Consider the following 15,044-nt stretch of genomic DNA (forward strand, 5'->3'; position numbering starts at 1 on the left):
AGCGTAACAGTTGAGATACGTTCTCTTGGGCTCTATCTTCATGTTAATAGAGCTCTGTGTAATAACTGAGAAGTCCACCTTCTCAGCAGGGTTAATTTGCTTGTGGCCAGTGGGATGCTACTGTGACTGTGCTGCTTCCATTTCTGTAGCTACTGTGCCGTAAGATCTCCACCTGTTTTTTTGTTAGTTTGTGTTGGGCATTAGAAGAGAAAGGGAAGCAGAAGACCTGTAGAAGTCAGAAAGTACAGGAATTAGCTGTGTCTACAACTTTGCAAGCCATTTTGAATAGTGAATTTTCTATATAATGAAAATTTGTCTAGAAGAGTCACAGTTTACAGTATAAAACTAGTGCAGAATAAATGTTTTCTTGAAAGGACTGCTGACAAGAGCCTAGACTTTTAGAAAAGCAGTGGAAATCTTGCTCAGCTGACACGTGACTTACCTGGCATATTGAAATTTGGTCTGTATCTGTAATATATTTGTAAATGACTATTTTATTTAATTAGCAAACACTTAATTAGACAAAGATTTGTCTGGCACCTCCTGTTCATTAAATCAGAAAGCATTCTCTATTTTAATTAGCATGACATTTTCTATAACCAATTTAATGAAATGCCATCTGCAGTTCTAATAATACTGTGTACAGCAAAGGCTGATTGACGTATGTGTTGACAGCAAGGTATCAACCTTTCTTATGTTTGTATTTAAAATAAATGTAAAATATAAGGAAAAGGACTCTCGTTTGCTAATACTGCTGTTTGTGCTGCAAAGTAGAATTTTATTTAAACAACCCAAAATTTAGTAAATATTTTAAATGGGAAAACAAGCCTTTACAATCTCCAGGTTAACACCATCAGTAATTTTAGAAGACTGCTCTGAGGCCTCCTTATTCTAGATATTGCGGAGCAGATTTTCAGAATTGCTTGGATGTCTCTCCTCTTTCCTTCACTTTTTGGATGCTACTTACACTCTCAAGATTATTTGATAGATTACCTTAATACGCGACGGTTTCTATGCACAAACCTGGCTGAGTACTGATGCTGCTGCATCCCCAGCAAGCTCCTTGGATGCTGCCCTCGAACAGGAGCCCCAGAGCTCATCAGCTGGGCCTCCTCCAGCCGAGTGAAAGGCAGGCTCTTCCAGAGGGATGGGAGGATGTATCTGTTCCTCTTGCTATGGACCTTGCTGGATAGGGGGAAGCCCCAAGTTTGGGTCCCTGTAGTATCATGAGAACAGGAAAAAAGCCCACCAGATTTCTATAAATGCTCATCACTTACAAGTGAGAGGAGGTTAGGACGTGAATACTTAAAGAGTACTTTTAGTATTCCTGGGCTCCTTTAGGCAACTATCTCAGCCTAAGATTTACAGTGCTATGTACAAATTAGCTAGCAATTAGCTGTCTATGCTCTGTGTACCTTCTTCATAAATCAGTTTTTTCTTCAAACAATTCAATATCAATATTAGTAAATTGTAAAACACTGTTGAGCCAGGTCCTAGCACGTTGGATTTGGCATGTCTCCAATGAAATTGATGAAGTTTGTCTCCAGAGTTACCTTGAAATAAACCATGTTATCAACAAATAAACCAAATTTAGCAAATATTTACCAAAGTACTTTTGGTTGGCAAAAATATTTACATTAACAATACTGTGAATTTAGCAGGAAGTAGTTTTTTTTCCCAAAGGACTACTATTGATTCTGTTACTCCTTGTCACAATTAGCATCTGCAGAGATTATTCAAGTTAACCTCAGCGAACGTAGTGGCGATGTAGATTTACAGCTTTTAATTTTATGATAAACTTGAATTGCTGCGATGACTATTAAAGGCTAAAGGAAAAAACACAATGTGTATTCATAGGTTAAAATTCACAGTTTAAAAACTCTCTGAATAGGCTAGAATAATATTCAATAAAATAAACCCACTGGTAGCAACACAGCTCTTGCATGGCTGAGATGAAGCATGCACATGATATTGGAGGCTCAGACTCAGGAATCTCCTAACTCTTGTGGCTTTGGTGAGCTTAAGCTGCCTCTTCCAGTTTTTCTAAATTCTCAAAGTCCACGCAGGGCAGGGTTCCTGCTTTTATGCTTTATCAGGGAATCCCCACTTGTTCCTGAAGCTGTTGGATCTTTCCAGGTATAACACTGATGACTCTTACTACTTAGTTGACTGGTCATGTCTCATATCTTGATTGGTCTGTGATGTCTTGTAATATAATCCAGATTTAGAGACCTATAGAGATGACAAAACATTTCACATCGCCTTTGTTTGTTCACACGTAGGACATGACTAGTTTCCTCTTGACTCTTACAGCTGAAATATGCTGTTAAGAAGTGTGTCAACAGCTTAAGGCACACAGGGAGTCACTTGGAGTGACTCCAAGGGAGGAAAAGAAATAATTATGTGGTAATTGTTGTAGGACAACAATTGTGGTAATGTTGCAGGACAACCAAAGGATCAGGCCCAGCCAGCACGGGTTCATGAAAGGCAGGTCCTGCTTGACCAACCTGATTTCCTTCTATGACCAGGTGACCCGCCTAGTGGATGAGGGAAAGGCTGTGGACGTTGTCTACCTGGACTTTAGTAAAGCCTTTCACAGCATCTCCCACAGCATTCTCCTGGAGAAACTGGCAGCTTGTGGCTTGGATGGGTTTACTCTTTGCTGGGTGAGGAACTGGCTGGATGGCCGAGCCCAGAGAGTTGTGGTGAATGGCGTTAAATCCAGCTGGCGGCCGGTCACAAGCGGTGTTCCCCAGGGCTCGGTTCTGGGGCCGGTCTTGTTCAATATCTTTATTGATGATCTGGATGAGGGGATCGAGTGCTCCCTCAGTAAGTTTGCAGATGCCACCAAGCTGGGTGGGAGTGTTGATCTGCTGGAGGGTAGGAGGGCTCTGCAGAGGGATCTGGAGAGGCTGGGTCGATGGGCAGGGGTCAGCTGTATGAGGTTTAACAAGGCCAAGTGCCGGGTCCTGCACTTTGGCCACAATAACCCCATGCAACGCTACAGGCTTGGGGAGGAATGGCTGGAGAGCTGCTCAGAGGAAAGGGACCCGGGGGTGCTGGTTGACAGCCGGCTGAATATGAGCCAGCAGTGTGCCCAGGTGGCCAAGAAGGCCAACAGCGTCCTGGCCTGTATCAGGAATAGTGTGGCCAGCAGGAGTAGGGAAGTGATCGTGCCCCTGTACTCGGCACTGGTGAGGCCACACCTCGAATCCTGTGTTCAGTTTTGGGCCCCTCACTTCAAGAAGGACCTTGAGGTGCTGGAGCGTGTCCAGAGAAGGGCAATGAAGCTGGTGAGGGGTCTGGAGCACAAGTCTTACGAGGAGCAGCTGAGGGAACTGGGGTTGTTCAGTCTGGAGAAGAGGAGGCTGAGGGGAGACCTTATCGCTCTCTACAACTACCTGTGGCCATGAGGGTGTTGGTCTCTTCTCCCAAGTAACTAGTGATAGGACAAGAGTAAATGGCCTCAAGTTGCACCAGGGGAGGTTTAGATTGGATATTAGGAAAAATTTCTTCACCGAGAGGGTGGTCAGGCATTGGAACAGGCTGCCCAGGGAGGTGGTGGAGTCGCCATCTCTGGAAGTGTTCAAAAAACGTGTGTATGTGGTGCTTCAGGACATGGATTAGTGGGCATGGTGGTGCTGGATTAATGGTTGGACTTGACGATCTTGAAGGTCCTTTCCAACCGTAGTGATTCTGTGATTTTATGATTCTGTAAGAGGCCTGGAGCTTTTTGTGTCACATACAGGTCTGAATATGCAGATACAACCAAAGAAAGAAGAAAACTTCCAACTACTAAAAAGTTGGATCAATATTGAAGTGAAAGTGAATAGGGCACTGCACTAAAAATCAAGAGACTTGAGTTCCTCAATGTGGTATTGATGGGCTGTGTGACCTCTGGCAAATCACTTCAGCTCCTTCTGTGTCTATTACCTTTTGTATTGTCTTTTCTAATTCTGTGGAGCAGGAAACTGATGATATGTAATAAAGTTTCTAACACAACAGACTTGTGCATTGTAAACAGAGAATTGTTTCCATTTTCTGAGGAAATCGTTGTCCTACTTAGTATTAATTGTATCCTTGTGAAGTAAGTCATAATGGCTCTCTTTAAGTAAATCTTGTTTTTTAAGTTGGTGAAAGAACAGTTAATGTTCATTTGTCCAGTTCATTCTTCCTTCACAGTGAAGGAGAATAAAGAAACAGCTCAGTGCACTAATGTCGCACAACTCTCTGAAATAATTAGATGATTTATTTGGCGAAGCAACTGCAGTCTACATACCACTTCTCATAGCATTGCTTACAGATACTGTAATTTTGAGTAAAGGTAATAGAGGCTGGCTCTATACAATAGTGTTTGGAATATGGAGGTTTAGTCACATTTCAGGTCTGCTTTAAAGTATATGGTAACTTGCCCTTTCAACCCAGTCTTTAATTGTAATTTGAATTACAGACAAGTTGCCTAAGTTCAGTGACATATGCAATCAGAATTTATACTCATCAAACAAACTACCACCATTCAGTGTCCTGCTTTCAGAAAGCTAAACATTAAAGGTCGTGTAGACCCAAGGCCAAATTCTTACGCTAGCACAATTCAAGCCGTGATTTTCAACGATGGTGATGTAATTCAGGATAGGAGTTCATTCCTTCCCCCAAATATAATACATAATTTTTCATCAGAATTTAGAAGGGCCTTAATTTTTTTAGGTAATGTGAAAATATCTGATGCTATTTGAAACTTCTTGGAACAGTGAGTGCTGCAAGTGAATTCTGTATCATTTAGGACACGGCAGAGTGTTGTCAATTCAATAAATGAGGGTAAAGAAGTTGTTGCAGAATTTATGGGGGTCAAGCTGCCTGTCAAATACAAAAAGTTTTGCATTGATTTCTTTGCATTTAATGATATCTTGCCTGTACTTTGACATTCCCTGGAACAATATATACTATTTCATGCACAGTATAGAACTCTGTTGTTTGCATCTCCTGCAAACAACACATATTGTGTTCCTCAGCAGAACCTTTACCAGCATTGAACCTAAACCAGGAACAATAGCCTTATTAAAACTATTTATATGAAATGCTGCTTTCATTTAAAAAAACACCTGAGAATATATGATGCCATATTTACATAGTAGTTGCATCACTGAGGGCTATATTTATCGTTTTGATATATACATCCGAACTATGATTTAAATTATATGGATTAATAATTTCATCAGAACACGTGTTCCATGTTCTTTGCCTAGAGATAGAGCACATGATGGAGATACTTTTAAAAACCTACAGCAGCATGAGAATTTGGACATTTAGCCTCACAATGATAAAATAAATTATTGTTGGTTCTACAGCTGATATAATTCTGTAAGAGAATGTATTTATGTTACTGACTCAGGTGAAATTATTATGTTGCAATAATCACAGAAGAATTTTGGTTTTATAGTATGTTTTAATGTAATATTTTATTTAATGTTGCATTCCTTGTGAAAGCCAAATAAGTTGTAGAGAACCTGTTCAGCAACAGGTTTGGTCTATAGAGCTGTATGCCCACTAGGCAGCCTCCCTCAGCGTCAGGTTTGGAAATAAGATCAAAATCAAGGTAGAATAAATTCTTCGCAAAGATAGTTATCGGTAATAATAGCTGAGCCTACCATATCTTTTTCTGTCTATCATCAGAGTGACTGCTGAATCACCAAGTTTGTTATCTTATTCTGACAGTCATTAAGTTTGTCTTGTAACAAACCCAATGAGTTTCTTTAAACTAGATGCTACAGTTCTGATGAAAAACCTTAAATATGCAACACAAACAACAAGAAGAATATTTATGGCAGTCTTTGTTGATACCACTGCAATCAAGTGAATCAATTCAGTAAGCCGTACCCGAACCATCTCGGCAGGTAAACGAAACTACTGAGGCAGGGGAGGGACGAAAGAGCAGCAGTCCATTTTGTCTGCCTGGGAAAAAATTCTCTTCTGAGATTTGTGGGATTTGCATGTCGTGCCTTTGAGCATCACACCAGGCATACACTGATTCTCTGAACTACAGCACTAATCAACCCCAGTATCCCATCTGCAGCTGAGATCAATATTTGATAGTTTGTAGGAAAGTGGAGTACAAAGCACAAGCAGGAGACGAATTATGCATCAGAAGGAAAAATAAATATCCCTCCATCCCACAGGAAGTCAATGAAAAAAACCCAAGGTTTGAGATTTTTATTAAAATTGTCTTCACACTGGCAGCACAAGTTATATTGTGCAGGCAATCCTGTATTCCCAAAGAAGGGGATGAGAAAATCAATAGAGGGAGTTAAATCCACATGTTCCAGGCCAGAAGAGATCACAACAGTCATCCAAACTCAAGCCTTTATATTTTTACCCACATTCAGACTAAATTAATTCTTTACATGAAGATCTAAAGCAAATGCTTAAGAAAAAATGTCCCAGGGCTGCTGATTCTGTCATCTCCTTTCCTGAGCTCTTCCACACATCCCAACCTCCATACCTGTTGTCAGTTTTTCCCTAACTAACTAACTAACTAACTAACTATATTACTTAGATGTCTTTGAACTTTCTCTTTGTTAACCTGAATGATATTAGCCATGCTAACCTTGCATATTTGTGTTTGCCTTCTGATCCAGAGTTACACTGACAATTTCTTAGCACTCCTCTTTACTCATTTCCCATTCTCGCAGCATGCATTCCAGGAACTGGAGATTTTACAACAGTGTCAATCTCACCAGTGGTGTGAGCAGAGGGAAGATCACCCTAGGAATTTTACCTGTGATCCACTTAGGATGAAAAATTGCATTAACTCCTTTTGCCATGATACTGCATTGAGAACACGTAGTACAGTATTTATCTGTATAAGCCCATAAGCTTTTCTTTCCAGCACTGCTCTTCAATTCCAGTTTCCCATCTACAACAATGATTGGTTAACCAAGTGAGACAGATCACTTGGTAGCAGTACCCTGTCTTTCTCTTTATTTTTCTTAGTGATAGTATTTTTAATCCTTCTAATGTGTTTCCTGTTAATTCTGTATAATGTAAGCTTTGGAATCACGATATCATAAAATAAATCAAATACCTTGAAGAAAACCCAGTATACAGTTTCAGCGTAGTTGCCTCTGTCAAATATAACAGTCAAACTTTGTTTAACAAGATCTATGTTCCATAAAATGCTATCACGTTTTAATTGTATTGCTAGCCAGTATTTTGTAGGAAGAATCCTGGATTTATTGTGCCACTATTTTATTTCGGACTGATGTCAGGATAACTTACGTACAGACCCTTGGCTGTCTGTCTTCACCTTTTAGTAGCACAGAATAATTCTATCAGTCATCCAGTGCTCTGGAGTTTCCAAAATTTTCAGAAATTTGTGAAATATTGCAAGTAGGAAATTTTCAATGAGTTCAAAGACTGTTTTGTGTACATCATCATGGGCTGTACACATGTTCTTTACAGAGGCTTCCTCACATTCTCCTTTGCTTAAGACAGAATGCTTTCTATTTTAGTGATGTATTTAGATGGATAATGTGGCTCTTCAGTGCTGCAATTTGTGCCCAGCCAAGAGGTTTTCATGTGATACTACTCTTTGTTTTAAATTAAACATGAATTTCTTTGAAGTAGGAACTCTGCTTCTCTAAATGGCTTTGTGAAGCGTCAGGGATCCCTGAACCTCTTTGTGATGAAGACACCAAGATAATAAACAAAATAAATCAATCAGTTGTGTAAATGGACAATGTTAAGGACTAGGTATTATTTTCTTCTGTAGACTTGTTGACCCTAGATAACAAAAATTTCCAAACAAATGTATGCTTATGGCTCTTATTTACATTTGAGCTATCAATGAAAAAAATCATCATTATGTTGTGTGACCATCAACTATCATATTATCCTGCCTGACAAGCTATTGATTGGAATGAGACTTCCATATAAAATAATATGATTACTTTTGAAGACTGTATTTATGCTGAACACTTGCGTGGTGTTTTGGTAATAATCTTTTATCTGAGGATCTCCATGCGTTTTGCAAGCATTCATTTAATTTATGCACTTCAGACATTAACTAGAGATGAAAGCTCAAGTTCAGTGAGAGGTTTACTGTCCAGTAAAGTCTGCCTTTTGCAGAGGTCTGACTCTCAGCTTTCTGTTCTGATCATTTGAATACATTTTCTTCTAACTTGAGAACAAAGGTTTTAATTTACATCATTCACAGTATTTGCTATTCCAAATGCAGTTTCACACCGTGTATATTCTTTGCAGGAAGAGCCCTAGGACTGTGTATTTCACTCATTGTCCTGTTACCAATTTTAAGGGAAAGTTCTCTACTTTCTCCCTTTTCTCTACTTCTACATTTGGGTGAAATGTTCTTGGTAGGATCAGTTAATGAGGCATGATGCTATCCTGTTGGCCAAATGTACATGGCATGTAGAAAACTAGATAACTGAGAAGTTACATTCTGATACTGTTGTTTGGGTTTGGGTAGCATATTAGTCTCACCTGTGGACCAAAAATGCATTGTTCAGGGCACTGTTCAAGCAGGGGGAATGAACATGGCTAGTTGTTGACAGCTGTTCAACATCTCTGGCTTATATGTGCCATTTCTCACATTATGGTTTACTCATGATTAGGGACAGCTCTTTGTCCAGACAACTTTATTTTTTCTATAATATTGCTTATCACTGTGGTACAACATCATTGGGGATTTTCAGTGCTAGGGTGCCTAAAAGAATACATGCAAAAAACCCTGAAAGAAGTTGTAAAAACTTTAATGTTCTGTAGTAACCAGTAACATGAAACCAAAATAACTTTCTACAAATGTTACCTCTTTTTATTCAAAATTAATTTTTAAAACCTTTTTCCTTATAAGAAGTTGCTATTAATTCCATACTTCACAATCTAATTTTCCTTCCTAAACAACTGTTCCGATATTACTGTCCTGAATGCCATCAATCCCATCCCACTTCCCAACCGTGATCCTAAAAGAGCTTAGTAAGCTCTTCAAATGAGGCTTCATTAATTTTACAGAACGTACCAGAGGACATTCACTAGTGCTGTATATCTAGAGTTTCTGTGGAGTCAATTAAAACGCAGCTGCATTTTTCTGAATAAGCAAAGCATATTTTTATGATAGCAAAATTTTCTCCAGTCATGTTTACTTCCCACTTCATAAAATTCAGTGATCTGTAATGAATTTCTCAGACATTAGTGAGGATTAGTAAAGTTCTTCTGTGTTTCCTTTAGGCTTGATTTAGAACTTTCCTTATGCTTTCTACATCTTTATAACAAAATAGTTTCAATTGATTATATATAAATCTCTTACATGAATTTAAATAACATGAAAGAATCAGCACTCAATCTATTAAATTTTTTATTAGAAATAGTGGGAAATTTGGAACCAATTTTTTTTTTTAATTGAGGCTTATGTAGTTATTGTATATTTCCTGGTAATTTTGCAGGTATTGATACAAAGATACAAAGCCTTTTTCATAGGAGCCACTGTTAGTTTTGTAATTCTTTTTTTTTTTTTCCTTTAGTTCAGGTGTATTTGATTATTTTTCTTACAGAAACTTACAAATCAAGTAAGTGGTAGAAGGAAAAAATTGCAACAGTTCATCCCCCAGTGTTCTAAATATTCTACAAATGTACCTATTTAGCTTTGGTAACCTTCAACTTCTCTGAGGATCTGGTATTCTGTGGCCCAGCACTAATCACACAGGACATGGACTGGCTTAAGATATAGTACATATCTTTGTCTATCCAGTTACCAGAGATACAAATAGTACAGAAGTTTTATTAGAATCACTTCTAAGGAGGTAGTTGAATATGTTGTCCGGCAAAAGCTTTCTTCTTTGCAAAACTTTACCTTGGTATGTGGCTCTTTTCATAGTGAATATACGTGGACCTTAAGGTGTCAGAGTGCCAGTGACATCTAGGTGAGAGCGGTTTCACATTCCAGGTGTCACTTTGTTCACAACAATTGGCCATTTTTGCCACAGAAAATGTTTCCATTCAAGTGAAATCATATTTTTGAGTGAGGTGAACATGCTATATGGCATAAACTGGTATTTTTGAAGCTCGTGAGGCAAATCAACAGAACTAGATATTAGGGGTGCAATTCTTCTCTCAGTCTTGTTTGCATATTGTAATAAAGATATTCTAATGACTATAATATGCTGTTTTTCTCTACAGATGTTGTATTAATTACTCAATGTGTTTGCTAACTGTTAATGCCTTTGTTGTTGCAGATACGGCAGTGGTGTATAAAAATAGGAATGGACATGTTGTTGAACTGAATGTAGAAACAAATACAACTACATTATTATTGGAAAATACAACTTTTGTAAGTAATATATATTATTTACTCATTTCTTAGTGGAAGTCTGCTAACATTTTTTCCTGCAACAAGAGTGAGAGAAGTTTAAAGGTTATAGAAAATATGTTTATAATGTAGACTAGGTTATATATAAATGGAAAGTATAACCCATTCCTCTGACAGTGCACAATATCTGACTGAAGTTATTTGTTGTTTTATTCAACCGACATGTAAATAACCAAGATGCTGGAGTATACGTTGTTGGCTATAGTTTATGCTTTGTTCAGGCTATTTGAAGGATCATGCCTGGCATATGTACTGGTGAATCTACCTGATGTGTATTATAAGAAGAGATTTCATAAAATGGGGGAATGCTACTCAAAATGTTGAGAGCTTTTCACTATTAGAAAAAAGGAAAAGTGCTCAAAAATCATATGAAGATTTTCCTTTAAGCCGTTAAATATGCAAAGAAAAATGTATTTCCTGTTCCTGTTAATCTCTGGCTTACTTGTTTGTGCTTTAAGGGCAAACTGGATGGTTGGGGATTATTCCTCTTGACCAGTAAATAGTATATACATGAGTGGTTTGCATATGTTTCTGACTAGCAGTAATTATTAAGGAATGCTTTGATGCTTCAGTCTACATTTTCTTTTGCTTTGCTTGGTGCTGTTATTTTCAGTGATACCGCTTATATCCTAGCCTGTAATTCTTGTTTATCAGGGTTTTGCAGCATATACACATGGCTTGTCAATCTTTCGTCGTAAATACTCCATACAGACCACTGGCTGTTATCGTTAATCCCTGTATTTTTAATTTAGTAAAATCTTTTGCATCCGCAGACCCAAAAGGATGACTCATTTTCATCAGTGGTCTTTGGCAAAGGCTGATTTTATTCCTGCCATTGCTGATACAGATTCCTCCTTTCAAAGCATGAAGTCCCTGGTGACCTTTTCTTCTAACTCCTCGAACTAGAAAGAAAAGAGTAGATGTTCAGTAGAAAGAACTTGATGCTGACTTCCTAGGTCAACATCAAGATGAAGGAGAAGGGAGGAGGGAACTGTATTTTAATGGGGGGGTGGGGGGTGAGGCTCCCTTTCTGTAAGCAGCACCATTCCATATGCTGGGATGTGCCTCAAGGTACCTCTTAGCCCAAAAAAGGCTGTCTGACACAATTAAAAGGGGGTGAAAAGGTGAATTTCTGTAAAGTACAAACCACAAAGTATGGCAGAAGCATTTTCCTTCTTATCCGTGATGTGTGTGACAGCGCTTGCCTGGCTAAGTAGAGGATTTACTGTGTCAGGCCTATGTATTGCCTTTAGTGTATAACTTGGATGCAAGCAGCTGCTTGGACATCCCTGGCTATAAAACTTGACTTTAATGACAAGACTTGAGTTTCCTCACAGATGAATTCATACACTTTTGGCTGCAAGTATTTGGCTCATGCGATGTCAAGTGTAATGCCAGCATGACAGGCTATTCAGGCCATTATGCTAAACCAGTCTTGCCAAGTAATGATGGATCAGTATGGACAGGCTGCTTCACACTGCGAGCATCGCCTCTTTTCACAAAGTTGCTCTTCTCTGGGCTTTTTATAGAACTGATTTATCGTTAAGGCATGCAGACTGAGAGCGCTCTAGACACTAGATATCTGTCCTTAATTAGAAATGTGGGAAATGCATCCAAAATGGATAATATTCAAGCAACCATTTAACAATTATGTATGGAACAGAGATAAATAAAAACATAAGTGTGTTTTTTGCTGCAAAGCTCCTCTCTGTACACAGTCAAAAGCTAAGGGTGTTAGAGGTAAATAAAGTGAATTCCAGCAATGATTATTCACATGGAAGTAAAATAAAAAGCTGTAAACAGAGCAGAAGACTCGGTAAGTTTGTTGGTGCATGTATTGGCAAAGAGCAATGGGAAATGTTGCTGTGCCAAGTTGTCTGTTGACAAGGTAGCCAGCCATCCTAACAGGAGATCATAACATTACAGAGGCAGACTGTAAAGCTGAAATCAAAAGCTGTCCTGTTCTTCTAAGCGCCACTGTTCCCAAATTCACACTGCTAAATGCACTCTTCCAAAGTTAGACACCTGGATCGTTAATCAGACATTTTCCTCACTCAGTGTCACATCTGCTTAATCACTGGTGCATAATTAGAATGGTGCTGGTTTAATGACTCTGCAGAGATGTCTTGTATTAATAAAAAATACAGCACAGATCCAACATAGGCATGCTTCCCTATTAAAGGATTTTATTCATGGAAGAGTCACCTTTTGATGGGAGTTATTAGTCTGCTTTCAGTCTGCATTCCTTCTCCTCTTTGCCTCTCTGCTCAAGCAGCCCACAGAAGTGGCAGGTTTTTCTTAGTAATGTTGATAATTGTCCATTGAAAATTGAACTGCCATGATAAACTCATTGCGCAGCGGCAAGGGGCTAGTAATGACTCTTTCTCACTACTGATTGGGCTGTATTTGAACCAGCAGCTCCGAAGAGATTTTCCTTTTTCCTCATTACTAATCCCCTGAAGCAGTCTTCCACTGTGTACAGATCACTGGCTCTTCTTTTGCATCTTAGAGACTGCCATTTTTGTGCAAAGTACGTTTCTTTTATCCTCCCTTGTGACTGATTGTCTAAAAGTCAGATAGCCCTACTATGAGCTGCTATGCTCACTATGGATGTATATCAGCAACAAAACAGACTGCATTTTTTAAAAAAAAATTCTATGCTACATGTATAAAAGATTTTTAAAAAACCCTTTAAAAATACCTTTAAAAATAGTCATGCACCTGGAAAGAAGAAAGGCTAGTGTTTTGTCATTCTAAGATGCCCATTTCTCTTCCATAGGAAAGTAGCTATCCAAAGTTCCTGAATTAAAGTGGGTTTTTTTTGAGTTTCATTAGGCTTTATTCAGAAGTAGACGAAATTACTGCACTTCATTTGTCCTTTTCAAATGGAATCCTTTTCTATAATCAATCTATTAGTAAAACAATCTGGCCTTTATATAATGAAACTATCAGCAAAGAAATATGTATAACAAATAGAGTGACATACATGAAAAGAGTAGCTCGTAAAGCACAAAGAATATCTATTAGCATCTCTGTATATCATAATTTAAAGACATTTTCTAATACATATTTCTCCTCTGAGTGTGTTTGTGTAGTGCATCCTGTTTAAGCTGTCTAATAAACAGTTAATCTTCTGAGCCAGCGGCATATAAATGTTAACAGCTGGAGGCTGGGCAAGTCTTCTATTAAATGGAGCCAAAAAAAGCCCTAGACATTAATCACTGTGTGGCATCCTGATGTTTGCAATGCTGCCTTGACATGTGATTACAATATGTTATCTATCATCTATCTGAGGTGCCTATCACCATGATTGTAAGTGACATGCCTACCAGTTTTTCAGCATTTAGCAATACTCTATTACACATTACAGTTCAAAAAAAAGTAATATGCCACATTTCTCTAAGTAATTTCAGTGCTTAACAAGCATTTTATTTGTTCCTTTTGCCATCAACTAAGAGCAAGTTACTGGTTCACACACAACCCAGCCACAAGATTTGGGTGAGCTAGAGTAGAGAGCATGAAGGACCACATGGACTCTTTTGCTCAGGGGAAGTTGTCCATCTGGTCCCTTATCATGCTTCTAGCTCAGCCTCTCTACTCTGTTTACAATCCTTAAACCCAAATCAAAATGAAAAAAACAGAGAGATGAGAGAAAACATGTGTTTTCTGTGTTTTCTGCTGTGGTACTCTCCAGATGTGTTGAATCCTCTGAAAGAAACCTTTAGAAATGTTGCCTTCATTTCTCCCTCTTAAAAAAAAAGTTGCAGTAAATGTAAAGTGGTAAGACTGTTACTTGTTAGCCCTCAGTTCCAGTGCTTTTGTGGTGGATGTATGCAAAATTATTCAGATACCATGCATGCACCCTAACAAACACTCAGTCCAGGGTCCTGGGTCAGAAATGAATCTAATGTGACTCTTTAAGCCTTTCGAGTGTAGATGATGGGATATATTTTGAATTATCAAATCAGAGGCTATTGATTTGTTTGCAATGCCCAGCGATACAAGTATAATAGTTTTCAGTTTGGAAACTCTAGAATAGGGTCTTATATTACAACTTTCCCCCAGCTCTATGCTTTGGACTCTTCTAAAACCCAGCAATTCCTGACTTGCTCACTCACTCCCTTGATTTCGGTGCCTTGCCACAACTTTTTTCAAGCTCAAGGGGAAACTGCATCCTGGTGCACAGCAAACAAATATTACTGAGATACAAACCTGTTTCCAGGGGCATGCCAGGAGTATACCCTAGAGTATGCTGTATTGTCATATTACTGCAGACCATCTTTTTACTCAAGTATGGAGAGAGAAGGATTACTTCTTGCTGCTTGCTAGTTAGGGGATGGCATCAGGAGGGTGAGCAGAACAGGAGTAGTCTTGGCTCATGAATCATGATTAGGCTGTGGCAGCCCAGCTGTGAAAACCCTGTGGAGCCTTGCAGCCAAAAGCAGAGAATGAGAGTTTTAGTCCGAGCAGAGTTTTTGGCAGGGACTGTTTTGTGGTGTTTTACAGACCGTTGTTCATAAACAGCCCTTCTTTTTGATAGTTCTTTTTGATATTTTTTTCATTTTGTGTTTCCCCCCACACACCCCCTTCCTCTTTGGACGGGAAACTCAGTGCAGCATCTTAATGCAATTATAGTTCCTTTGTTGATTAATGTAAATTTAATTGCAGG

The 15,044-nt window shown here is 38.7% G+C and overlaps 1 protein-coding gene across 4 annotated transcripts in view; it reads left to right on the top strand.

The window, feature by feature from the left end:
- Positions 1–15,044, top strand: part of DPP10 (dipeptidyl peptidase like 10) — a gene marked incomplete at both ends in the record, with an annotated part of 564,196 nt that overhangs the window by 397,566 nt on the left and 151,586 nt on the right. For all 4 annotated transcript variants that reach the window (XM_082001551.1, XM_082001552.1, XM_082001549.1 and 1 more), the window contains one exon: positions 10,242–10,336. In XM_082001551.1, coding sequence (XP_081857677.1) covers positions 10,242–10,336 — 95 coding nt within the window. The remainder of the gene's footprint in view (positions 1–10,241; positions 10,337–15,044) is intronic.

Source organism: Phaethon aethereus (genome assembly GCF_964289735.1).
Source record: "Phaethon aethereus genome assembly, chromosome: 6".
NCBI classification, from domain to species: Eukaryota; Metazoa; Chordata; class Aves; order Phaethontiformes; family Phaethontidae; genus Phaethon; species Phaethon aethereus.